General features: G+C 60.4%; 1 protein-coding gene across 1 annotated transcript; it reads right to left on the minus strand.

Annotated features, from left to right (window-relative positions):
- Positions 1-1,049: 1,049 nt before the first annotated feature.
- On the minus strand, positions 1,050-25,884 carry LOC119096840 (EF-hand domain-containing protein D2 homolog). Its single transcript, XM_037219800.1, has 5 exons — positions 25,784-25,884; positions 25,039-25,214; positions 2,703-2,853; positions 2,061-2,195; positions 1,050-1,560 (listed from the first exon to the last, which is right to left on the minus strand). The coding sequence occupies exons 2-5, from the start codon at positions 25,206-25,208 to the stop codon at positions 1,423-1,425; spliced, it is 594 nt and encodes a 197-aa protein (XP_037075695.1). The 5' UTR covers positions 25,209-25,214; positions 25,784-25,884; the 3' UTR covers positions 1,050-1,422.
- Between the last annotated feature and the right edge of the window lie 668 nt (positions 25,885-26,552).

Raw genomic sequence — 26,552 nt, forward strand, 5'->3', positions numbered from 1 at the left:
CGAACGGGGGATGACAGGTCACAGATAAAGATGGCGCTGCTGGCGCCGTCCGAGAGGCAGTCGCTCGGACTAAGCACAGGACCAGGTGGTGGGCGGCGAACATGGACACGGGACCAGGTGGTGGGTGGTGAACTTGGACACGGGACCAGATGGTGGGTGGCGAACTGGGACACGGGACCAGGTGGTGGGTAGTGAACTTGGACACGGGACCTGGTGGTGGGTGGTGAACTTGGACACGGGACCTGGTGGTGCGTGGTGAACTTGTACATGGGGCCTGGTTGTGGGCGGCGAACTTAGACACGGGACCAGGTGGTGGGCGGTGAATTTGGACACAGGACCTGGTGGTGGGTGGTGAACTTGGACATGGGGCCGGGTGGTGGTGAACTGGCGGCGATGGATACTTGCGTGTCATACGTAACTGGACGTCGCTGTCAAACGATTTTCCAAATTTTTAATAAATGCTCCAAGCATCTAATGAACGGCCCCGACCTGTGTAAGCCCGTCCCACTACTTACCCACTTGTGCAACCACAGGAACAGCCTGATCTCCAATGGCCTAGCCTTAATGAATGTGACTTGCGTACGGCATTTTCTGCGGCGTGCCTGCTTTGCGGTGTGCAAATCTGGGCGTGCATCAGTGCTCAACGCGCGTCGGGTGCTTGTGGGGGAAATTAAAGGCGCGATATTGTTACAACTGTATTTGATCGTCATGCAGATCGCACAGAAGCTCTGACCACAAACGCATGAGCACCACATCACAAATGAACATCACAATTTAACCAGCTCCAAATTAGACTCAGCATCAAATATATAACTACTACTAGGGCCACTACGCAGACACAAGGCACATTACACAGGCGGATATTTACCGATATGTCTAATTCAGCTATGCGGCGAGTTCATCTAATGTCTACTGTTATGAGCTGATGCACGTTGAGTCGTTACTAACACCATAGCGCTTCTAGTTTGCACTCGCTCAAATCCGACCCACAGGCGCAGCTACTCGGGTTTTAATCAACACTTCAGCATTCACGGAACATGCGCACAAGCTTGGACTGTTTCCGCCTACACTGGGTTATGCAATTCATTCGCCATCAGCACGCATTCGTATGACCCTATGGATGAATGCTACGCATTAACATCTACGGTTGCTTAAAAAATAAACACGATAATTTGAAATAGCTTTGACATTAAAACACTGAAAGCGAAAATAAGAAAAACTCGCAAGATAAAACTTGAGGAAAAAAGCAGCAACTCACGCAAGCACACACACCAAAACCACCATCAGAGCTACATGTCCGTTTTCATTTAAATTTGCACCTTCCCCTCCCAAAAACACAGTAAGATAAACACCGCATTGCTTATCACACGCTCTCCACGAGTGCACTTCCCGTCACGCATCCCGACGGTAGCGCCACCTGAGCTAGGCGTGGTTGAACAGTGCCGCCCTCTGTTTGAACTCGGCCTTGCGCTCGCGCCGCTCCTGCTCCTGTCGCTGGCGCTCCTCCTCCTCGCGGCGGATCTCCTCCAGGAAGTTCTTGTCGCGCTCCAGCTCCGAGATCTGTCGAGGAACAGGGCAGGTACAGCTCGGCGGAAGCGTCCGGCCGCAGCTGTCCAGCGACACCGGGCTCACACCGCGCGCAGATGGGTAACACTGACACACCAACGAACAGATGAGTGATACTGACTCGCCGACGATCTGACTGTGAACCGGCTGCTGTACAGACCAAAACGCAGCACATGAGAACTCAAAATGTTTCATAACGTATCTTTCCAGGCAAAATCATGTTGTTACTCAGTACGAGAGCATGATGAAAACGGGCGCCAGCCCACCGACCGATGCTGGCCCTCCAACTGGTGCCGGCACTCCGACCGGTAGTGGTCCTGCGACCAGCGGTGGCCCTCCAACCGGCACCAGCTATCCCACCAGTGTTGACTCTTTGAACGGCGCCGGACCTCCGACCGGCACCAGCTATCCCACAGGCGTTGATCCTTTGAACAGCGTGGGCCCTTTGAACGGCGCCGGCCCTCCAACCGGCGCTCGCCACCGCGCGGACGCACCTTGGCCTGGAAGAACTGCTTGGCGCCAGCCACGCCCACTTCATCGACGTCGATCTCGGTGAGCTTAGCCAGCTGACTGAGGCCCGAGTCAGCCGTCAGTTCGCCGGCCGCCGCCCGGCGGAACACGGTCAGAAACTGCCGGCCGGCAGGGAACGTTAGCCGCTCAGACAGGCTGGTGCGACAGTTCGTGTCATGGGTCTCGGGATATCACCCGTGGCTGTCAAGAGGAGGAGGGAGACCCCATGAATTAGACGGATTGTTGCTTGACCGCAAAGCCACCGCCGAGGGCAGAGCCAACAGATATCACACATACCATCACAAAGCAACGGCTCTGTGAAGAACAGCTCACTCAACAGCAAAGGCTGAGGCGGCGGTCACGGGCGTCCAGAAATTACCCACAGCTGTCAAGAGGGGTTCCCTTGAATCAGTCTGAATGCTGCTAGGCCACAAATTTGCGCCGAGGACAAAGCGAGCAGTATCTAGCACAACGCTCGATGCTTGCTACTTAGCAAAAGGGGCCTCAAAGCCGTGCCCAGCGTCGGGAAGTTCTAATACCGTTTGAGCTGTCCATTGCTGGAAAACGTCGTTACCACCAGAGGTATCGTCGGGGCGCTTGATTATCAGGGCGGAGGCTGATCTTACCGCTCTGAAGCCGATCTTAGTGACGTTCTCGTCCTCATTGGCCTCGCGGATCATCTGCTTCAGGCCGATGTGCGTCTGCGGCGCTCCCAACTTCTCCATCATCTTCTTCAGCTCCTCCAAGTCCAGGAAGCCATCGTTTCCCTCGTCGTATCTGTGGGACATCAGAGGCTTCTGGTGAGAAGACTGACGAGTTCACGCTTCTCTTTCTGACACTGTGGCGGCGTCGCATCTCATGTGCCACTGTTGTACAAAATGCCACCTAAATGTCGCTCGCGAACATAGCTAAATGCACACTCCAGATCCGACCACAACTTGTCCACATGTTCCAGATCGACGATCCATATAATCTTTCGGCAAAATTTTAAAAAAAAGTGTAAATACCGCCCCGCGGAAACAGCAGGGAAACATCAAGTTGACATAAAGCAAAGCACGCTGGCAAAAAGTCGTAAACGCCGACACCAACTCATCTCAAGAACCGTTATCTTTTTCTTGCCGATGATCGTTCTCATGGATCGCTCGCGCCAAATACTACTGTTCCATCTAACGCTTAATGGAAGCAACTAGCTTCGGAAAACACCATCCGACGAAAGGTTCCACCTTAGGTGTTTCATGTGCCTTCAATTGCCTCACATCTCCCGGTGGTCCTGCCACAGGTGACAACGACATGCGTCTTTAAGCGAGTGGATTCAATCTGCCATCACAAGCACCCGACCTCGGCCGCCGACAAATCCAGCGCAGTTCCCCCGAGACGTATCCGACGCACTGCTGGTACGGACTATTCTCGGCGGCCGTCCCCCAGCGGGCGCTGCCCCCTGCCGAGACGACGCACACAGCTGCGGGGGTCGCATCGGAGTGCCGCTCGGCCCCGACACGGGGGGTCGGACAGCGGCAGCGCCGTGGCAGGTGCGCCGCTCAACACCGGCCCCGCGCGCCCGTATATTCCTGGAGGCGATGCCGGCCCCCGGGTCCGGTGTCGGGTCTCCGCATGCGCGTGCTCCCGGCCGACCGCCGAGCGGCCCTTCTAGCCGTCCAGCCGAGCCGAGCGGCCGCACCTCCCGGCAACGCGGCCGCGCAGCCTTCCGATGAGAAAGGAACCGATCCCATCCGGTGTGAATGGATGCCCGCCGCTGACGAGCGAGCCTGGGGGAGGGAAGGTCAGTGCCGCGCCGGCGGTGACGACCGACGCTGACTGACCAGGCCGAAGACCCGATACGGCTGTCCGCTCCCAGCCTAAAGCGCCAAGCCGCGGCGTCAACACTGCCGACCACATACGACCACGGATGTTTATGCTATCAATGTTTGCGCACCGATACGGCGAACATCACCGATGCCCGTGCGTCGAGCGGCCTACGACGTCACCGCCGGAGCCGGTGATCCGGCACCGAGGCTGGCACAGCTCGCCCCAACTTCACCGGAAGGTGCACCGGAGCGGCGTGATCCAGCGCTGAGGCTGGCACGGCTCGCCCCGACTTCACCGGAAGGTGCACCGGAGCGGCGTGATCCAGCGCCGACGCTGGCACGGTACGCCCCGACTTCACCGGAAGGTGCACCGGAGCGGCGTGAGCCGGCGCTGAGGCTGGTTCGCCCCGGCTTCACCGGGAGAGCAGAAGTGCTGACGTTTCGGTAAGGCGTGCACCGCTGTACCGAGCAAGTGTGCGTGTTCTCCGCGCGTGCTTCAGTGGCCGCAGGTGCGTCACCGCGAGATGGGGATCAGGCCACATGACGTGAGCGCACTGGGATCCCCATTGTCCAGGGCTGAACATCATCGAAAGATGGATGACCGACGATCCGCCAAACACACCCCATTGCCCCGATGATAAATTTGCAAGCTGTCCTTTTTGGGAAAAATCTGTCGGAGCAATACAAAAAATTCGTTGCAGCGATCGCTGCGAAGTACGACCACATACTGAGGGCACTCTTCTGCGTTCTCTAACGTGACCCGTGAAATGAAGGTTACGAGTGAGAAGCATCGCACCCGCCCGTGTTTTGCCGCACGCACCTACTTGTGTACAGACACGCCACTAAATGTTTGTGCGCGCACATACTTCCGCGACGATCCGCACACGCTGCATACAGCTGTATCCTCACACAAACACTCCAGCCACGTCCCACGTCCCGATCCGTCGGGCTCCGAGGCCGTCGCCGCTTCTGTGAAGGTGTTAGCAGCGGAGGCGTGTCATGTCGCAGTCGCCCGGACCAGGTTAGCTTGCCCATCTGGCATGAAGCCGCGGCGCTAGCGACTGTGCTGACTGCGATGCTTCGAAGTCGGCCAGGGCCACCCCGTCATCGCCGCAGAATCCGGCACTGCAGGGCAGCCAACTGAAAATGTGGTGACTTTATTTTGACATGTCCCTCAGCGGGGACATGCATCCGAGCAAACCGAGTCAGATGATCTGCAAGACACCGACGACAACCGGCAAGACGGGGTGCGTCCTCAATCCTACACCGGTCCGCGAGTCCCCGCTGACCTAGCAAAGTTCCCTGCTGACCGGCGGCCAGTGACCCGAGGCCGCCGTCGTCGGCGCGGCGTGCGGCCGGGCCGGCCGGGTGTCGGGCCGGCACCGGACGAGGCATCGATAGCGGCCCCGGTCCAGCGGCCGGAGGCCGGCGGCCGGCGACCGAGCCATGATCCGCTGTCGGCCCGACCTTACCGAAGTCTGGCGCCATGCCTGTGTCGGACCGGCCTGTATGTAGGGGTGCAAGCCAAAAGCCGGAAAGGTTGGACTGGCACTGAAACATTTACCTGCTTTATGCGTAAAACACAGGTACATATTTCCTGGTTGCGACTACGTGCCGACATTCCCAGATAAGGCGCCGCTCCAGTACCGCCGATACTGATTTAGGACCGGCTGAAAGTACTGTATAATCACAAGTTTTCATGCTGCGGCCCGGACGGACCGCCAGGGCTTCCCAGGCTGCGGCCCGGATGGCAAGATATTAATCGAGAGGACCCGCTTGGGAATCCATGGTGGCGGGATGTGTGCGACTGCAAACGTTGAGATATCCGAGCACTCGGCCAATGCCAGTTTAGCGCCGAACGCCTGCTTCTGGACTGCGGCCGGCACGCATCAGCAGCCGGCGGCCACGCCTGACCCTGACACCGCTGCCGAGACGGGCACCACAGGCTCGGCCGTGCGCGACGCTGACACCGCTGCCGGGACGGGCGACACAGGCTCGGCCGTGCGCGACACTGACACTGCTGCCGGGACGGGCGACACAGGCTCGGCCGTGCCCGATACTGGCACCGCTGCCGGGACGGGCGCCACAGGTTCGACCGCGCCTAACGCTGACACCGCTGCCGGGACGGGCGACACAGGCTCGGCCGTGCCCGATACTGGCACCAGCTGCCGAGACGGGCGCCACAGGTTCGACCGCGCCTAACGCTGACATTGCTGCCGAGACGGACGCCACAGGCTCGGCCGCGCCTAACGCTGACATTGCTGCCGAGACGGGCGCCACAAGTTCGAACCGCGCCTAACGCTGACATTGCTGCCGAGACGGACGCCACAGGCTCGGCCGCGTCGCTCGTCAGAGCACATCCGCCGGTGGCGCCCGAGGCCGGGGCGCCAGAGGCCGGGGCGTCAGCCGTGCCTGACGCCGCCGCCTGGCGCCACCGCACCCGTCCCGACAGTGGCGGGGATGGGATCGCAGTTGAGCCGCCCGCCGGGGCGGGCACCACCCAATGCAGACAACCTGCCGCGCTCGATCGCTGGAGCGACCTCAACCCAGCTCAGCTCAGCCCAGCCCAGCCCAGCCCAGCCCAGTCCGGCCCGGCTCGGCCCGGCTTCGGCCCGGCCCGGCTCGACCCGGCCCGGCCCGGCGCCGCGCCGCCGGCTCAGTTCGGCTCATCATTCAGCGTTCCAGTCGGTCACAGATCTGCGGGGAAACAGGGCAGAACGCTGGCTGGGCGGTCGCGTCTCCGCTCTGGCCGAGACTCCGCGGTCGAGCGGGCTGAACGCGTCAACAACGAGCGTGAGGCTACACACGTCAGACGTCGCCGCCGCCGCCGCATCATCGTCCTTCTCATGAGCAGGTACAAAATGATTCGTGGGCTCCGCCTCGCTGAGTCTTTCCGGTAAGGTCGTGCAAGCACGAAACATGCCTTTTTCCATTCTTTAAAAGAGTTCTGCGCGTCACCACTGCACCGCAACACTCACAGGCGACCCCGGTATGAGGAAGGCCCCACCCCGCCGGCGTGGCTGTCATGACCCGGTCACGGGCAGGGGCCATGACCCCGCCAGAGCAGACCCCGCGCTCCGGAACGGCTTCAGGGCCTTCAGTGGCGCTCGCAGGCAGATGCGGCGGATCACAGCGCCGCTGTGTGCGCCGCGTTCGGTTACTGACACAGAACGGCAGCGGGAACTGCAGAGGAAGGGGACAGCCATGGGAGTTGACTGGCGCCTGGTTACACCCGTTGGTCTGTCTCGACAGAGTCCTTGTCGTCAGCGCTCAGGCCCAGTTACCGACAGACTCAGTCCAGCTTTAACAGCATGTGTAATGGTATTACTTAGAAGAACATAAAAGTGCCTTTGCTTGCTCTACCACGAAGCCGAAAGAACAAAAACTGGGCCGTGTTTACAGCAACCCGACTTAGAGAGCCTAGGTGCATACCAGTGCAGAGCGCATGATAACTTAACAGAGCGCAAACCACTTTAAGGTGGACCCGCTTCTAATGCTCTACAGCAATGCACATTTTTACCTCCCTAGTAAGGGATTGTACTGCAGCTGGAAACCCGCCCAGATTCCTTGCTAAAAGAGGACCGAAAAATCCGACTCATTTCAGCACCTTCTTTCCTTGGTACGCCACCGCACGATCCAAGCTCGCCGACGCATTCACTTTTCACCCGCAAGCTCCGAAAAGTCGCGTCCACGATTGCCCACAAGCACCCACCGGTGGAGCGTGTCACCCCTCCCCCTGAGCCCGTCCCCCGTGACGAGCCAGCATTACCACACACCACCGGGCGGACGGGACGACACCAGGTCCTGGCCCCGCGCTGAGGTGGCGGCACCGGACCGGCACACCGCCAGTCACCCGCTACCATCAGATAGCGGGTGACTGGTGACTGGTGACGGTGACGGTGACGGTGACGATGACGGTGACGGTGACGGTAACAGTGACTGGTGATTATGACGGTGACGGTGACAGTGACGGTAACGGCGACGATGACGATGACAGTGACAGTGACAGTGACAGTGACAGTGACAGTGACAGTGACAGTGACGGTGATGGTGACGGTGATGGTGACGGCGACGATGACGATGACGGTGACGGTGAAGGGCTGGCCAGGGGACGCCGCGCACCCGGCACGGCGCAAGACGAGCCGTCCGGGGCCGGCCGGCCGGCCGCTGCCAGCGGCGCGCCACCTGACCGCCCATCCCGACCCGTTCATGACTACGATCCGGCCCGCTCGCTCGGCATTCCTGCGGCGCTGTGCGCGCATTGTCCCGGCCCGGCCAGGCACGCGTCTATTGTGCCAGCTCCATTCGGCTCGGCAGCTCGGCACGAGTCCGGCTGGGGTGAGCTGGGCGGGACAGCACCGACCCTGCCGTCCGCTGTCCCCCCGAGCCCACGGCGGCTAACCCCGCTGGAGAACGGCCCGACACCTCCAGAACGGACCTCAGACGTCGGCGGGCCAGTTCGGAGCTTGGTTTGAGGGCTCGAGCGTGATAACGGCCGGCACGTCTGTGCCTGTTCTGGTTTCGGCGCGAGCGACTAATCGCTCACAAATGACGCGTCAGCTGCCGATGGAGTCACCAATAGCACGGGGCGTGCACCTGGGAGCTCGCTTAAAACAAACATGCGATAGCCGGACGAGAAACCAGTGGCAGGCCGGAAGCGATTGTTGACGCAGGCTTTCAATCCACGCTGCGATGACTCCGATATCACCTGCACGTCGGAAGAGTGCGGAAGCTTCTTTGACCGAGTGCTCAAGTCAGTTGACATGCAACTCGGTGGAGGCCTGCCAGGACACTTTCTACACTGCATTTCCATACACGTGCAGCGGCGGAGCGAAGCTGGCCTCGGGCTCCGCTTCCGTGGTCCCGACACTGCCGACGGCGCGTCACGTCAGCTGCACGGCACATTGCCAGAAGATGGGCTCTGACAGCACGACCTTCCTCGGGCCAAGACACCGCAAACGCGTAACTAACAGCCCATTTCAAGGCCGAACATCCACTGGACGGCGGGTTTGTACGGCGAGCCCGGCCGGCCGTGCCCCGTGCAGGAGGACCGGCCAGCGCCGGTTCCGCAGCTCGGGACCGAGCCGTGTTTGGTCATGTGTCCTTGGACGGGGCCGGGCCCGTCCAGCCCGGGTGGTCACGTGACGTCCGGCCGTCACCTGACCAGGCCACGGGGCGCGGACCGCTCGGCGCGCGGCGCTCCGGGCTGCGGACCGCCGGCTGCCGCCCGCGTCCCGAGCTGACCGCGAGGGGCCGGCAGCCCGCGGCATCACCGGTCGCGCCCCGCTGCAGCGTCGGCGGCACATGTGGCGGCCGGTGTCGCCGCCGGGCGGCGCTCAGCGGGCGGAGGTCGGCGATTAGCTGCCGGTCAGGTGCGGCGGCCGGTCACACGTGCGCGCCGGCTCGGGCTGACTCACTGGCCAGGCCGACCACCGGCGCCGGGCGCCCGGCGTGACCGCTTCCGGAGCGGCCGCCGACGCCGCCCCTGATAGCGGCACACAGCGGCGGCCGTGCCCGGCAGGGGTGACACACAGCAGCTGCCGACGCGCCGCCACCGATAGCGGCACACAGCGGCGGCCGTGCCCGCCAGTGTAACACACCGCAGCAGCCGACGCGCCGTCCCTGACAGCGGCACACAGCGGCGGCCGTGCCCGGCAGGGTGACACACAGCAGCTGCCGACGCGCCGTCCCTGACAGCGGCACACAGCGGGCGGCCGTGCCCGCCAGTGTAACACACAGCAGCAGCCGACGCGCCGTCCCTGACAGCGGGCACACAGCGGCGGCCGTGCCCCGCCAGTGTGACCTACAGCAGCTGCCGACGCTCCCGCCCCTGATAGCGACACACAGGGGCGGCCGTGCTCGCCACGGTGACACACAGCAGCTGCCGACGCCGCCCCTGATAGCGACACACAGCGGCGGCCGTGCTCGCCACGGTGACACACAGCAGCTGCCGACGCCGCCCCTGATAGCGACACACAGCGGCGGCCCGTGCTCGCCAGGGGTGACACGCAGCAGCTGCCGACGCCGCCCCTGATAGCGGCACACAGCGGCCGGCCGTGCTCGCCACGGTGACACACAGCAGCTGCCCGACCGCCGCCCCTGATAGCGACACACAGCGGCGGCCGTGCTCGCCAGGGTGACACGCAGCAGCTGCCGACGCCGCCCCTGATAGCGGCACACAGCGGCGGCCGTGCCCGCCAGTGTCACACACAGCAGCTGCCGACGCGCCGTCCCTGACAGCGGCACACAAGCGGCGGCCGCCAGCGGCCGGCTGCCGCCTGGGCAGAGTAAATCCATACTGCACGGCGGCCCGCCACCAGATGCTGAACCCGTCGGCACGCCCGGATAATCGCCGGCGCGCTGACGGCCACACTCAGCAAATGTGAGTAGTAATACAGAAGTAACTTTCCAGCATAAATCACGACCAGCCCAGTGTTGGGCTGTTAAGCCCGCTGGATCTCACGTTTCACGAACATCGCTGTAATTATTGCCTCTTCTTTTTGCTAGGAAATAGTATGAACAGAAAGAGAAAACTAGCGATAAAAACTAAAGAGCTGACTGCCGCATCATGGCTGATGTTCTGTCGTCTGCCTGATCCGCGGCACTGAACACAGGCAATGCATGCACAGTGGTTATGTGCTTTACCTCCGGCTTCGCTGTCACCGTCTGCTTGACACAAGCCATACCCACGATCACCACTCATCTGCACCCAGACAGCGGATTATGCCACACATCAGCAGACAAGCGAAACTTGTCCGAGGTCAGCCGGCGGTGCAGGCCGACACCCCCGCCATCCGGTGCGGGCCGGGCTGATGCGCGTGTGGCGGCCGGGCCGGGTCAGAGGCGCCGCCGGCCGCCGACCTCCCGGGGTCAGTCGCTGAGCGAACGCGTCGCTTTCTCAGGGAGCGCGCGCTGCTTTCACTGGCGCCCCGGCCCGCCCCGGCCGGCGCCCTTCCCAGCTGACCTCGCCAGGACGGTCACCTCGGCAGGCCGGGGGTGACCTGAGCCTGGGATGATGCAGATTAAGCGATGACCTACACACTTTTGATTTATTTCATTACTGAAGGACGCTTTCTCTGTGAATTGCACGCCCATTCTGAAGTTTCCATCCCAAAAACATCATTTTACCGTGAAAGGGAACGTCGTTCCCCCGCAGAAAAGTAGTTTCGGAATCGACGAAAAAAAATCGGATTACCAAAAGTCGTCAGGAAACCATAATTTGACGGTCAGGTCAGCCTCATCGGCTCAGCATTCCAATTTATTTTAGAAAGTGACACACCTGCTCAGTGAGCCGGGACAACTCGGCGCGACAGGCGCGTCCTACCAGGTGACAAAAATTGAGGAACTAAAAAAAAAATCGGCTTGATTTCGACTCGCATGATTACACGGCGCAGTCCAGAACCGCGTACGTGCGTAGTTCCGCTTCGGGAATCCGGCTTCTTAACACGACTTTATGGGACTGCTCGCCCCTCCCCCCCCCCCCCCCCGAGACGCCCGGCTTCGGCGTGAGCGACCGGGACCGGGTACGGACTGACTATGCACGCTTAAGACTGTTTGTGCCGGTGAACGATGTCACCTTACCGTCCAACAAACTAAGCCGGCTGCGAAATAGCTTGAGAAATGTTTTGCATCTATGATGGAACTACGTTCCTGAACATATCAACACCTTCTCACTTAACGGCGACGTTCAAGTCACACGACGTGTGATAAAAGTCCTAGTGAATTTGCCGCTTCTGCTCTGTTCGTGATTCCTCTCCGTACTGGTTTCGTTAGATTCTTTCTCAGTTCGCCGGCCACTGCCTGCACGTGCGGGATTGAGCTGAGCAGCTGGCGTAGTTCCGGCGCTGCCGGCAGGGCAGCCCGAGCCCCGGCACGATGGCGACTGAGGCGGCTGTGGCGGCGACCGGCGGTGCACCTGCCGTGACCAGCTGCAGCCCACGTCACCAGCTGTCGTGGCCAGCTGCAGCTCGCGTCACCGGCTGTCGTGACCAGCTGCAGCTCACATCACCAGCTGTCGTCACTAGCTGCAACTCACATCACCAGCTGTCGTAACCAGCTGCAGCTCGCGTCACCAGCTGTCATGACCAGCTACAGCTCGTGTCACCAGCTGACGGCGCGCCACAGGCGCGGTCAGCCCACCGGCTCCGCTCACGCACGCGCCGGGCGGGGCGGCCCCAGCCGAGGGCAGCGCCCCGCAAAACCCAACACCGGAAACGGAGAATGTGGGCGAGAATCAGTGCCGCCGGCGCCGGCACGTGCCATGTCGGCCGAACAGCGCACACGCGAAGTCGCTTCTGGGGTCAGCCAAGGTCACTGAGCCAATCTGGCTCAGCGGCTCTGCTTTGTAGCTACGCCGCAGACCAGACGACTGGATCAATGTGTACTTTAAGGCTTTCACTCTTGCAGTGCGCCGTTTGCAATCTACAAAAACTGGGCTAACAGTTCCTGGTTCGGCTGGCTGCTCTAGATAAGATGTCAGCTCGGGTGGAACCGTCCTTTTGAATCACGCCATCCTAACAATGGGAACCGGCGCCGCTTAGCAGTTTGGCCTTGCCAAGGAGTCAGCCTGGCGGCTCCGTAGCGGAAAAACTCCGCGACCGACAAAGGGCTGCTGCTCCGTCACGGACCACGGTCGGCGGCGGCCTTGGCGGCGCGTCGTCGCCTGTTCCGGCCCACGTTCACACTTCCGTCGGGTGCGTGTGCGTCGTTTACGTCACGGAGTAAACACTATCCATCACGCGGCCGTCGGCGGCGCCGGCGCCGCCGGCTGTCGATAAACAGTAAGCCCGTCGCGGGGCTGCATCACACACACAGCGCCGATCACGCGCTGGGCGGTGGCGGACCCCGAGAAAGCCGACCCGGGCGGCCGGGGCGGCCGAGGCGGGTCAGGTCGCGGCGTCACAGACCCACCTGGAACGGGGCCGGCGCGCTGGGCACGCCGCGTCGCCGACTGGCTGTCGGTGTCGGGGAGGAGACGCACGGACGGCGGCACGAGGCGCGTCTGCAGCTTCTGGGACCGCCGAGCAGTGACCCCCTCCCCCTCCCCCCTCCCCCGACCATGACGAGCCCGGCAGCGCTGCGGCTGCTGTGCTACGACATACATACACATACTACGACACGGCAGTCCCCCCTGCTATGTCCGTGAATCACCCGCGCGCGCCCGGCAAGCAGCGCGCTGGCGGGATTACGGACTTCGTGGATCAGCTGGCGCTCGTGACTCCACACCCACGCTGAACGCCTACGATACCTCCATCGCGTGGAGTCAGCACTCTGTAAGGTATAAATAGCCCACCGAATGCTGCGCAGTTCCCACCTGTTTACCCCGGAGGAAGGGGGGGGGGGGGGGGCCGACTGGCTGTCTGGGATCTGATTGAAAGGCCTAGCCGGTCGCGGGACCAGACGGCAGGTGACAGAAACTGCAACTCCCACCTAACCTTCACGAAATGACAAAGATGAGCCGTTTCAGTCCGATACGTTTCAAGAGGAATGCGTACGCGTACCATCTTCAGCATAATATACGATCTTCGCACAGACTGGAATTTACGCGGCACAACACGCAGCACACGCCAGGAAAAGCGAGTGGCCAGAAGCCGAGCTCGGAAGAAGGTCAGGCGCTGTGCGGAGTGTGGTGACGAGGCCGAGCATCCCGCCGGAGACGCGCGGCTGGCTCAGCTGGCCCGGCTGGCTCGGCCAGATGCGGCCGGTCGGTCCGAACCAGCACGGCTCTCTGTAAACACCGCTGCTCGCGCGGCTGGCTCAGCTGGCCCGGCTGGCTCGGCCGGCTCGGCCGGCTCGGCCGGCTCGGCCGGCTCGGCCGGATGCGGCCGGTCGGTCCGAACCAGCGCGGCCCTCTGTAAACACCGCTGCTCGCGCGGCGCCCGCGGCCGCGGTAGCCCGCTTGGCACGGCGCAGAGCGGCCGCCCGCAACATGATGTCGCAACGCCGCGCAAATTACAAACACGCGTGACGGCCAGCCGGCCACAATCTGGCCCGTTCAGTCCAAAGCACCATATGCCTCCGCAGGCTGCAACGACATGGCATCATTACACCGATATGAAGCGCGCGAAGGGCGTTGTTCGGCACAAACAGTACCACATGGCAGCGTGCGGCGCAGAGCACCTACAGTTGCCCGGTCGTGAGTACTCAGATACCAGGCCAGGCGACTCTACGTAGCCGTATCCATGTATAGTTTAAAAAAGCATTTCCAACGATTGTGTCGCTCATGCCCTTATAGTGGGCCACGTGTTCAAATGAGCTCCCTTGAAAACACTTGGGCGGTGGTGCTCGTTGCTGAGAGCCTCATGAAGCATTCCACAAGTGTGCCCAGCGAGAGCCCGAACAACTGAGGGTAACAAAGCTGCACTCCGCTGCTGCTCAAGGGCGGTACATATTGAGGGAGGTCAGGCAAGGGGAGCAGCTGTGATCACGAGCAGTAACAGCCCCCGCAGAGACATGCTGAGGGGCATGTCCCACGTCGGACATCCCTGCATGCATTCGCAGCACTCCAGAAGCGCAGTTTTCGGAGAAGCAGCCAGAGTGGGAAATTCAATAACAAACATCGCAGAAAACGTGTCCAGGAATGACTACACGTTGCTTGGATTGGCACAGCGGTCGGGCGCACCGAGCAGACGAGAGTGGTGGGCTTCAGCGATAACGAATGAAGGGCAGACGGGGCGGGCAGCGTGGCTTCTACGTCCAGGGAGGCCGTAAGGAACGGGCGGTGAGGCTCACAAGTGGTAGGCAGGACAGGTCAGGACAGGGCGGGACAGGGCGGTTCCAGGTCAGAGCAGTATGGCGAGAGGAGCGAGCGGTGAGGGTCCCTAGTGGTGGGCAGGACAGGGCAGGACGGGGCAGGACAGGGCGGTTCCAGGTCAGAGCAGTATGGCGAGAAGAGCGAGCGGTGAGAGTCCCGAGTGGTGGACAGGACAGGGCAGCTCCAGATCAGAGCAGTTTGCCGAGAAGAGCGGGCGGTGAGGGTCCTGAGTGGTGGGCAGGACAGGGCAGCTCCAGATCAGAGCAGTTTGCTGAGAAGAGCGGGCGGTGAGGGTCCTGAGTGGTGGGCAGGACAGGTCAGGACAGGGCAGGACAGGGCGGCTTCAGATCAGAGCAGTTTGCCGAGAAGAGCGGGCGGTGAGGGTCACGAGTGGTGGACGGGGCAGGGCAGCTCCAGATCAGAGCAGTTTGCCGAGAAGAGCGGGCGGTGAGGGTCCCAAGTGGTGGGCAGGACAGGGCAGGACGGGGCAGGACAGGGCGACTCCAGATCAGAGCAGTTTGCCGAGAAGAGCGGACAGTGTCGCTCCCCAATGGTGGGCAGGACAGAACAGAACAGGACAAGCGCGGCTCCAGACCCGGCCAGACCGGCCAGCCGAGGGCAGAGCGGGCGCGGGTGCGAGCGTCGGAGAAGTGCGTCGGACCGCGACCTTGGCCGGAGTCCAGCGCCTGGCCGCGGCGTCACTGCCACGGCCCCAATCGATGCCCGGGCGGCGCCGGACCGTCTCGCCTCGCTCATCCCTGACGTCAGCGGGGTGCCCCGGAGGCTGGAGACCGCCCCGGTCCGCGGCGGCTCCGGAGGCGGGTGTTCAGCGCGCCTCAGACAGCGAAGTCCGGCCGAGCTAGTGACGGTCCGCTATCTGACGCACTGGAGCAGCACAAGTCATAGCGGTTTTTGTACCTTCTATTGATGTCTGTTTTACGGATCCCCTTTTTGTTTATTTTACTGATGATGAAGACGTCTCGCGTCTTGTCTATCTAAGAGGCCGAGACAGACGGGATAGTGTTCCGATTTCAACGTCTGTACGGAGGTCTTGCATGATAGAACTTGGTTCTTGGGAAATATCAATATGCTTTTTACCAGAAAATAGACAACGCCATCCGAGGTTACTACACAACTGACCTTGCCAGAGATGTGGCAAATGTCGCCAGTAACTGTCAATGTGTTAAAATGCCAGACCCTGGTGGGGACTGGGCATTGCAAGCCAGGTTCAATGCCCCCACCACGAGCCAGACGAGACGGTCCCGCTTTCTTTTCTAATTGCTGGTGGTGCGCAGTCGCCCCCGTACAGAGGCGCCACAAATTAAACATTTTTCTTCCGGTAGCTCGAGCGAAATAGCAACGAGCCTTAACCGCTTCTAATGTGCCTCCCTCAGCATGAAGACTGTGCTATTTACACTACCAGACAAACCGATGCAATCAGCCGGGGCCCACCACCTGACAACAAAGTAATGGCCCCGTTCACCAACCGATCCTGGATCAGGCCGACCCTTCACACCAGCGAGACATCCAAACAAACGCCGCGTCAGTAGCCACGAATATATCAACCATATTTGTCTTATAAAAACAGATACCGCACACGACCCGTCAGCTGCCTGCTTTCATGGGTCGGTCAATGCCTTATTGGGCGACATCAATCTGTTGGTCTTGTTTTAAGTTGATGATTGGTGTTTCTGCCCCCGATGAGGAGGGGCGACTTTCCACGTCCAAGACCGGTTCCTAACAACTTGGCCTAGAAAACCCAGCTATACAGCACGCCAGTCACTTGGGCCAATGCAACTAATTACAGTACTAGGGAAGAGAAAACTTACACACCGGCCGATCTCCGGCTGGTGGGACGCCTCGCCGCCACTGAGCGGCTGGTGCGGCGCCTCGCCGCCGCTGAGCGGCTGGAGGGACGCCTCGCCGCCACTGAGCGGCTGGTGCGGCGCCTCGCCGCCGCTGAACGGCTGGAGGGACGCCTCGCCGCCGCTGAGCGGCTGGTGGGACGCCTCGCCGCCGCTAAGCGGCTGGTGGGACGCCTCGCCGCCGCTGAGCGGCTGGTGCGGCGCCTCGCCGCCGCTGGGCGGCTGGTGGGACGCCTCGCCACCGCTGAGAGGCTGGTGCGGCGCCTAGTCGCCAATGAGCGACTGGTGCGGCGCCTAGTCGCCACTGAGCGACTGGTGCGGTACCTGGTCGCCACTGAGCGGCTGGTGCGGCGCCTGTTCGCGCTGAGCGGCTGGTGGGATGGGAGCTGGTGTGGGGCGTCCCAGCTGCCACGGTCAAGCGGCGGCTGGCTGATCTCTAGGCATCCACCAATTACAGATGGCTTAATCTAAAAGAAACAATTCTGCGACGGCAATAAAAAGGCATTATCCCAGATACCGTCCGGCTGCGATCCAACAAACCTCCCAACAACTAGTCAGACATAGATAATCCGTTCCACGACCCGGGGCTCACACCATGTACGCAAAGAGCTCAAAGGCAGGCACAACTGCAATGGCGGCTTCTGCACTTCAAGACAATGTCGCTCAACACCGAGACCGTCATGTGTTGCCCACACCGACGAGCATCGCTGAGACCGTCGGGTATTGCTCAAACCGTCGGAGTTTATTAAGACCATAAGACCATTCAGACCATTAAGACCATCAGGTATTGCCCACATGCCAGGCATTGTTAAGCCCGTCATGTATGGTTGAGACTGTCAGGTATTACGGAAACCGCCAGACATTGCTGACACCGCTGCGTACTATCGAGACCAGTCATGTGCAGCCGAAACGTCAGGTATTGCTGAGACCGCTAGGTGTTGGCGAGACAGACAGGTATTGCCACACCGGTTCGGCAGAGCTGTCGCTGTGACGGGCGGCTGCACTCGCAGCGGATAGAAAACGTCTCCTCAGGCAGACACCCGACCCGTCCTCCCGCAGAAGACCGACCCTCCCACCCATCGCGCGATACACCACGACAGCCGAGGGCGTTTCCGACACCGCCGCGCCGAGCCGAGCGTGGCCCACGTGGTAGTGACCTGACCACCAGCAGGTAGTGAATGCCATCATTCAGCGCTACGCGGCCTTTTGGAGCTATTTCTCGGTGCATGCACGCCAATGAATGGTCCTAACAAACACCGCCCCGGTCGCGTCACGCCTCACCTGGAAAGCTACGTGTTCCGCTCGCTTGCAGATCATGCACACCAGCCTGAGCATATCGTTGACGTGGATGAAAATGTACATGCAAAATGATTGGACGGCTGCCACGGCCATTTGTCAACAGTGATGAAGTGCTGTCGCCCCTGACGACGACAGGAGGCGGACCGCCCAGCCCGTCCCAGCCATCAGGCCAGCTCTGACCCGCCCCGGCACATTACGAACGCCGAGGCCTGCTCCGTCGGCGATGACCAGCCCACGACGTCATGACAGGTCTCAGGTCTGCATTCTCAGCACTGCATTCCGACCTGCTCTGAATCAGTCCTGGCGCCCGGGGCGGTGGGTGCCCGGTGCCGGTTCTCCCACTCCGTTCCGGCGCCCGGAGACGGCGGGTGCCCGGTGTCCGTCCTCCCGCTCCGTCCCGGCGCCCGGAGACGGCGGGTGCCCGGTGTCCGTCCTCCCGCTCCGTCCCGGCGCCCGGAGACGGCGGGTGCCCGGCGTCCGTCCTCCCACTCCGTCCCGGCGCTCAGAAGCGGTGGGTGCCCGGTGCCGGTTCTCCCACTCCGTCCCGGCGCCCGGAGACGGCGGGTGCCCGGTGCCTGTGCTCCCGCTCGGTGCCGGCACCCGGAGACGGCGGGTGCCCGGTGCCTGTGCTCCCGCTCGGTGCCGGCACCCGGAGACGGCTGGAGCTCGGTGCCGGCACCCGGAGACGGCTGGAGCTCGGTGCCGGCCCTCCCGGCGGCGTCCATCGACGACGCACGTCATCACGAGCCCGTCCACCGGGAGTGGTGGCGCTGTTTACGTGTCATACGCTCGCCTGGCGGCACAGACTGGCCCAGGGAGACGCTGCCGACCCACACCCATCAGCAGGCCGTCAAAGGCCGTTACACACCCGGGCCCGAGACGCGAGCGGATCGCGGTGTAGCCGTGCTGACATCGACTGTGCGGGACGCATAACGTCGTTCAAGAGAACGGCAGCAGCATTCACCCGTAACAGTAAAAAGGATAACACAACGTAAAACATTCAAACTTGGTAAGACCCGGCAAATCCGAGGCCATGATCTGTGCAACTCATCAAGAAGTTCGGCGCACCTACAAACCGCAAAACTGCGGTGTCGCCACCAAGAATCGATGCGCAAGCCGGAATGCGTGATTCGCGGTTCCGGTACAGCAGCGAAAGCCTATACTTTGTCGCGCGACGCCTGGGAACTGGGTGAGTTCCTCGAGAAGCCACACGGCGCAACGCGCCACTTAAACAGAAGCGGCGCCCATTCTCTGCGGTGGAGTTTGCAGGTGTTACTGTGTAGAGTTGTGTGCTCGCGACGTCCGTAGAAACTGGATGAATGGGGTTATCGTAACCGAATTTCGTCACACTTAAAAACGGCATGTATCACTTAAGTGGCATAATCATCTTGTGAAAGTGCCCCGGCAGCCTCCCTTAAGCAACGCAGCTAAGAACACTTAAGGGCACGTCCGTGACGACCACCTATTCACTCTGGAGCAGGGGATAACTTCGCATGTCATGAACCACTGAATCATGTCACATAGAGAGTCTTATTCCTCAACGGAGACTGTCATTACGCGTCAATGAAAACCGTCGAACTTAGCTACCCAGGTTTGTTATACTTGCGTACAACACACGGCATGCAATCAAAGCACCATTCCCTGTGCCGTATATTGAGCGATGGCTACACATGCAGCTTTTGTACGTGGCGGGGGGGGGGGGGGGGGGGGGGGTCAATTTTAGACAAACCGCGACGGAATTGAAGAAAGACATTGAAGGCTTGTTATAGAGTGTCGTGCATCCACACGCAAGCTTCTTGTTTTAAGCGATGTTTAGCAGTCCCGCTGGAAAAGATCAGGGATTGACAATCTCATGATTCACGACCACCTGTGCCACTGGGAGCCTTGAATGTCGAGCGGTAGGAAGCGTCAGCCATGACCGCAAATTTATCACCCTGGCTACAAGACAATAGCAATCACATCTCCTGAAGACAAAGATCCAACTGTCAACTCTGTTTGGGGCGGTGCTGTTCCCGTTCGGCCGCTCGCCGGCCGTCGGTCATCTCACCCGTCAGTGGGATCAGGGCGATCTTGCTCGGCCCAGTGGCCAGCCATGAAAAAACAAACAGGCGCGGCATCATTACCGGCTCTGCGCCAGTACATCAGCCGTCTGACGCAACGTGGTTCAGCGTCGGCGGCAAGCGCTATGCTCTCATCGCTGACCGGCTCCTGCTTCATACCGCTACGGCACATCCACCTGCTCATCAGGCGAGGGTGCAGCGACAGTACCGCCGCTATCTGGACCCGCAGTCGAGCCGGGCCCGGTACAGGCCCGGGTCCATGTTCGGGTCACGTCAGGTTAGACCGGGTCAGGTCAGGTCACACCGGGTCACGTCCCGTCAGACTGGTCAGGTCGGGTCAGGTCAGACCTGGTCAGGCCGGGTCAGATCTGGTCAGGCCAGGTCAAACCGGGTAAGGTCAGGTCAGGCTGGGTCGGGCTAAGCCAAGCCAGGTCAAGTCGAGCCGGACCAAGCCAAGCCTGGCCGGGCCGGCGGCGCGGGCGCCTCCGCCTACCATGACGTAAGCCTGCACGCGGCCGGCATGGTCGGACGGCAGCCAGGGACTGTCTGTGGCAACCGCCGCTTCACCGAACCCGCAAGAACAGCTACTACTGACGCCCCGCTGTAGTGCTATTCAGCACAACCTGCCTCCTGCTGTCAAGCTTACAAGACGCACTCATCGGCTCGCGGTGAAAACCTTATGGTACGGCCAGTTCCAATCAACAAGTGGCCGGAACTGGCCACTCACATATGTATTGGGAAGGCCGGAGTGCTCCAGCGGTCCGAGGATGAGCCAAGCCATCGTTCTGGGGAAGAAACTGCCATCCAACGCCAGCGTTCAAGTGAACATGCGAGGCATACCCATGGGACTTGCCGGCTCAGATCCGACCCCTGGACTCAACGCAAGGCTCCCTAGAAGGCGAGTTATTCCACCAACCTTGGCTGGAAGCACGACCCCGCCCGCGTGGACACGTGCGGCCCCCAGCTTAACCCCGTGTACGCTGCACAGCACACCGGCGCGGGCTGCGGTCGGTACCTGATCACGGCTTGTCGATACTCGACACGAGCGCCGATGGCCGCTCCTCGCCCGACGCGGGGCGACCAGACCCGGCGCCCGCGACCGCAGCCAGCGGGCGGCGGTCATCCACCGCCGCCGCCGCCCGCCGCCGGGGCTGACTAGGCTGATGCTGACTCGGAGCGTGCAGTCGCGTGCGTGGCCGAGCTCTTCATGCGTGGCGCGCCGCCGGCGGGCTCGGTGACGCACGTCCCCGCTGACTCACACGCGCAGGGGCTTCAACGATCAATGACAGACCGGGAGGCCCGGTGCGAGGCGGGGGTGGCCATGACAGACCGAGGGGAGGCGCCGGTGCGAGGGGGCTGACCATGGGCAGACCGGGGGAGGCGCCGGTGCGAGGTGGGGATGACCATGGGCAGACCGGGGGGAGGCGCCGGTGCGAGGCGGGGGTGACCATGGGCAGACCGGGGGAGGCGCCGGTGCGAGGCGGGGTGACCATGGGCAGACCGGGGGGAGGCGCCGGTGCGAGGCGGGGATGACCATGGGCAGACCGGGGGGAGGCGCCGGTGCGAGGCGGGGGTGACCATGGGCAGACCGGGGGAGGCGCCGGTGCGAGGCGGGGATGACCATGGGCAGACCGGTGGGAGGCGCCGGTGCGAGGCGGGGATGACCATGGGCAGACCGGGGGGAGGCGCCGGTGCGAGGCGGGGATGACCATGGGCAGACCGGGGGAGGCGCCGGTGCGAGGCGGGGATGACCATGGGCAGACCGGGGGAGGCGCCGGTGCGAGGCGGGGATGACCATGGGCAGACCGGGGGGAGGCGCCGGTGCGAGGCAGGGATGACCATGGGCAGTGGAACGCCTGCAGTCCTGAAGGCTGATCCGTTCGGGGAGGCAGGAGCAGAGCGCCTATGCTGGTGATGGAAGCGGCTGCTGGGTATGGGTAGTTCGGCGCAGAGTATCAGGACGGGCGGTAGAGGCTGGATAACCGGAGATGAGAGCTGGATACCTGTACCAGCCGTCAGAGCTCCCATTAGATTTGAGAGGTCGGAACAGTCCATCTGCTGCAGTGAAGGGTGCTGGATGTGGGGAGCAGTAAACACGCACCAGTAACGGGGCGCTGGATGTTGCAGAGGTCGTAGCAGTGCGGCTGCACGAGACTCGACACCAGATACCACACACCTCTCATGTTCTCTCCCTTCGATTTTTAGCAATGGCATCCAAGGGCAGACGGTTTGGCATGATTGGAGCTTTGGATAAAGAGCTTAGCGCGCTGAACAAGACGGAATTTCAGTAACTGGTAATTGGCTTATGGCACAGCTGTTCTCCGCATATATCCCTAGATGCATGCGAACCACGCCGTTCATATTGGAAACGGTCCGGCTTCAGCCCATGAATCACCGTATATGATCCTCTCACATTCCCGAGAATGCAGCGAATGCAACGGTACAAAGTACAACTTTGAGCCGTCCACAACGGGCACTGGCTGTAACATGAAGACCGGAGGACATCAAGCAGACTAGCTAATCAATGGGTGCGTCCATGGGATAGTGGTGCAACATTGCAAATAAGGGTCGCATTTGGACTCTGCTTTTTGAGAGCCCTGTCGCCCCAGCTGGAAGTGAAACCAAAGTTTTTGCTATTTTTAACTAATGAATGTTTCATATATTTTTCGTGCCTAGTCAGCTCCTTTTACCCAGCTCGCAGCCGCGCCCATGTGCGGGACTGCGTCCTGTGTTAGATTGTCTCGCGTCAGGCGGGCCCAGCGCTGACGTGGCCGCCGCGCGGCACGTTCTCGGCGGGTCACAGCAGCGGCGTCAGGGGCCACAAAGGCACGTGGTCGCCATACGGCCGCAGAGACGGGCTATAACCCCTCCAGCCGGCGAGCCGACACCCGAGAGGCGGCAGCAGGCACCGAGAGGCCGGGCCGGGCCCGGCGCCCAGTCCGGCGGGTGCGGCCGCTCAAGGTCGTCCGCTAGCCGTCGTCTGCGCCCGGCAGGTGTATCCCCGCCGTCGAGCGGGCGCCCGGCCCACAGCGCGCTGCCGACGGCTGCCACACTGCCCATGGGACGCAGCGCGCGCCGGCTGCGCCCCCTCCCCACGCACGGCCGCGCCGGAAAGTGGGCCGAGAAAGGCGGACCGACCGCGGCCGCGCACCTGACGGGACAGCGCACCCGGCGCCGCCGCCGCCGCACCAGCCGGCGGTTTTTCGGGGAATTCGGTGGCCGCGGGGCTCGATTCGAAAGGCGGGACGCGGGGAAGGACGAAGACGGGCGAGATAAGAGTGGTCGAGGCCTGCCGTCCGGCCGGCCCCGGTCCCTCCCCCGGCACGCCAACAGAGGGCCGGTGCTCACAGCAGCCCTCAACAGCCCGGGACATCGGGTGGAAAGCGGCGCCCCACATTATCTCCACCCATACTATTCGGGTAACTCACGTACGGAAGTATGTTGACTCCTGATATGATGTGATATGTTCATTTACTGAAGATGTGACTTCTGAATGGCAAACTCTACATAGTTTGATTGAACTGCCTGGTTATCACAATTTGCGTATGCAGGTGTTCAGAAAAAGCAACGGGAGTTTCGGCAAACAAATCACCAACTTCCACATGGCATTCTGCTACGGGGCGCCGGTCGGGCCGGCACGGTCTTCAAGTGCCTACTGATGGATATTGGCAGGCTCGTTCCGGAGCACAGGTGGGCGCCATCCGATGGGCAGAGGTCAGCAGCGGGCAGCTGCGGGGAGCGGACCGTGACGGCAGCACTATCGGCCAGACGCCGATCGGCCGCCCCCGGTCACCGAGCGCCCGAATGGATATCACTGGCCGGTACAAGTCAGCTTTTCCAGGACACCGATTTCTAACCCGTTCTGGTAAATCAGTTCTCGGGGTCCAAGATGAACTCGGCTCATTCGTTTGTGGGCCGATGTTACGACCACGCGCCAGCAAGGGGCGCGCCAACAAAGAATAGATGCATTTAAAGCCGGCTTACTGTCATCTGCGAAATGGTCCAGTCGTATCACCGTTCTGGTCTCAGTTGAGTGAGTATTCGGGTCAAATGTCATCGCCGGTTGGGATTCTACGTTCGGAAATAAAGTTAACCTTGACACAAAAGGGTCTAAGACGCTGGACACACGATGACTTCCTGGAAACACTGCACCGAACCAGGCTCCGTTTGCCATCACCCGTGGATCCAGAACCAAATCCCCGTCTCCGTCAACTTAGGAATTCGGACACCGCAGGAAAACACCAGCCGCCGCCTGGACCACAGGGCAGTGACACAAACTCTTCCCCTCAGCCGTCTCCGCACAGCGCTGCGCCGTCCGGCCCAGCCCCAGACGGAGGGCGAGCGGATCGTGAGCGTAGGTCGGCAGTGCCGCCGCGCCAGCCACCAGAACGCCGTGTAGAGGCAGACGGCTCCAGAATCACGAGCGATCGCAAACGCCGTCTTCGCCGATTTTACCTCAGTTGACTACGGGCAGTGTCGTAGACTGGGCCTTTCGACAAGACACATATCAGCAAGATTGCTCGCGCCTAAGGAACGATGACGGGCCATACATGTATGAGCAAACTAGTTGAACACCCATCCCCGCCACAAGGCGGCGGGACAGCGGTCCTTTACATACCGAGCAGCCAGTCTCATGAACGAGCTGTCGGTCAAGGTCGGATCCGACAAGTTTTCAGGTTACTGCCAAGTTAATTTTGTAGCAAAAGGTTTGTCTTATACCGTTTGTGCATGCATGTGTTTGTAGGATTTTTATCCGGTATCACTTCCGTTGTTTTCGAATTGGTTTAAACTCCATGACAAATAATACGTACAAGCCACGTACCCATTTGGAGTGTCAGCTGATGTCGAAAAATAACAAAAATAACCTAGTCCACCTGAAGGTGCATACTCCTGCGGAGTCGGCCCTGAGCGTCCTCAGCGGTTTTCAGCGGTATTTAACATTCAATATGGATCGTTCAACCTTAGTCCGTGTCGCCTACGATCGGCCGGCAGCACTAATAGTCATAATTTCCACCATCGGCTAGCGCAGCGCAAGACACAAAATCAACCAATTGGCATATGGTTTGGGCATTCATAAAAAGCGCTCAATGTGGGCCGAGGCCTTTCACGGTAACCCTGCCCAGTTGGCGGAAAAGGTCCAAACGTAAAATGTACGTTTCTGAGCGTCAGGATGGACTTACTTTTTGAATATTCTCTCGTACTCCTTGATCTGTTTGCGGGAGAACTCGGGAAACTCGGTGTAGGGGTTGAACACCCGCAGAACCTTCTTGACCTCCTTGCCGGCGTGCAGGTCATCATTGATCTGACACCGTCGGTTGAGGACGGCACTGAGCTCGTTGTCCGCCGACATTGTCCCCTGCGAGAACATGCCCCCAGTGTCAGACAGTGATTTCGTCCATGTCCAAGAGACATATGAGAGACTATGATTTTCGTCCAAGAGAAAGAGAGAGATGCTCGGGAAGTAGGCGTAGACACTGGCGGACAAGACTGAGAAGAGTTGGTAAGGCGCCGGCACCACAACCAGCATTTTTGAATGGCCATGTGAATATCAAGCAAATTAATCGGCGTGACGGCATTCCAGCCCCTCCCCTCGTGACGGTGCCCCTGCGTGTGTAAAATGCATAATCCCTAGATGTGGGTTCCGACAGAACCAGCCAATTCAAATGCCTACATATGGAAACCACACGAACCCGTGCTCCTTCCAAGGCAAATGGTCCGGGGCCTTGGTCATCGCTGCTTTAACTGATAGCGCCCGCATGACGAATAATTTCATGTTGCCCAGGAAACACAAAAAAACATGACTGAATCAACCTTAGCAAGGCACAAACGTCGAGATAGGTACCAGATTACCTGCAAAAGTACTAGTCAGCTCAAAGCTGAATGATCAGAAAATGCAGCCAATGAATATCAGGCAGGATAAATTACCTTGGCAAAAAGGAAGTTTTACAAAGATGGGCGAACACACCAGGTCTTCACGTCACCAGCGATCGCGCACGCACCCTTGCCGCCACGACAAGACTGATGCACGTGAGGCGGGCGCTCGATTGTTTATTGGACGAAGTCTCGGCCGCGCCACTTCTGGCGCCACTTCTCTCTTCTGCTGCAGGGCAATCAGCTGATTGTAAGGCGTAACGTGCGCTGATGCGGAAAAATATGACGTGACTGGTTTCACATTTTGAGGTACCTCTAATATGAAAATATGTGTAAAATTCAAACGTTCTAAGCAACATTCCTCAAAGATAATTTCCTGAATAACATGTATAGCAGCAATGCAAATATCATCCAACGGTTAAGCATCGACTGCGAAACACCAACAGCGAAACAAGTATAGTAAGGCGCGGGGAAATACTGTAGGTCACGTGCAAATGGTGGTATTTCCGTGCAAATAGGCACATTAGGTAATTACAAATCTCTATTGGTTTAAAACAATTATTTGTTGGCGTTAAGATACCAATATTTTAGCTCCAAATTGTCCAAAACGCAATCTATATCAATTGATAGTGACATTCAGTAAAGTCATGTGATAAAACGTATGTTGGAGTAGATTGCGCAATTGTGCTCTTACTGGCGCACTACGTCGCGAAATTTTGTGTTGCGGTGAAGCGTACTAGTGCTGTCGCGAGCAGGATATTGTTGTCTGCAAGAGATTGAAAGTGGCTGTAAGTGTATTACGACTGCTGAAAACTTAACAATC

The sequence above is a fragment of the Pollicipes pollicipes genome, unplaced genomic scaffold (assembly GCF_011947565.3).
Source record: "Pollicipes pollicipes isolate AB1234 unplaced genomic scaffold, Ppol_2.1 Scaffold_4295;HRSCAF=5057_pilon_pilon_pilon, whole genome shotgun sequence".
Lineage (NCBI taxonomy): Eukaryota > Metazoa > Arthropoda > Thecostraca > Pollicipedomorpha > Pollicipedidae > Pollicipes > Pollicipes pollicipes.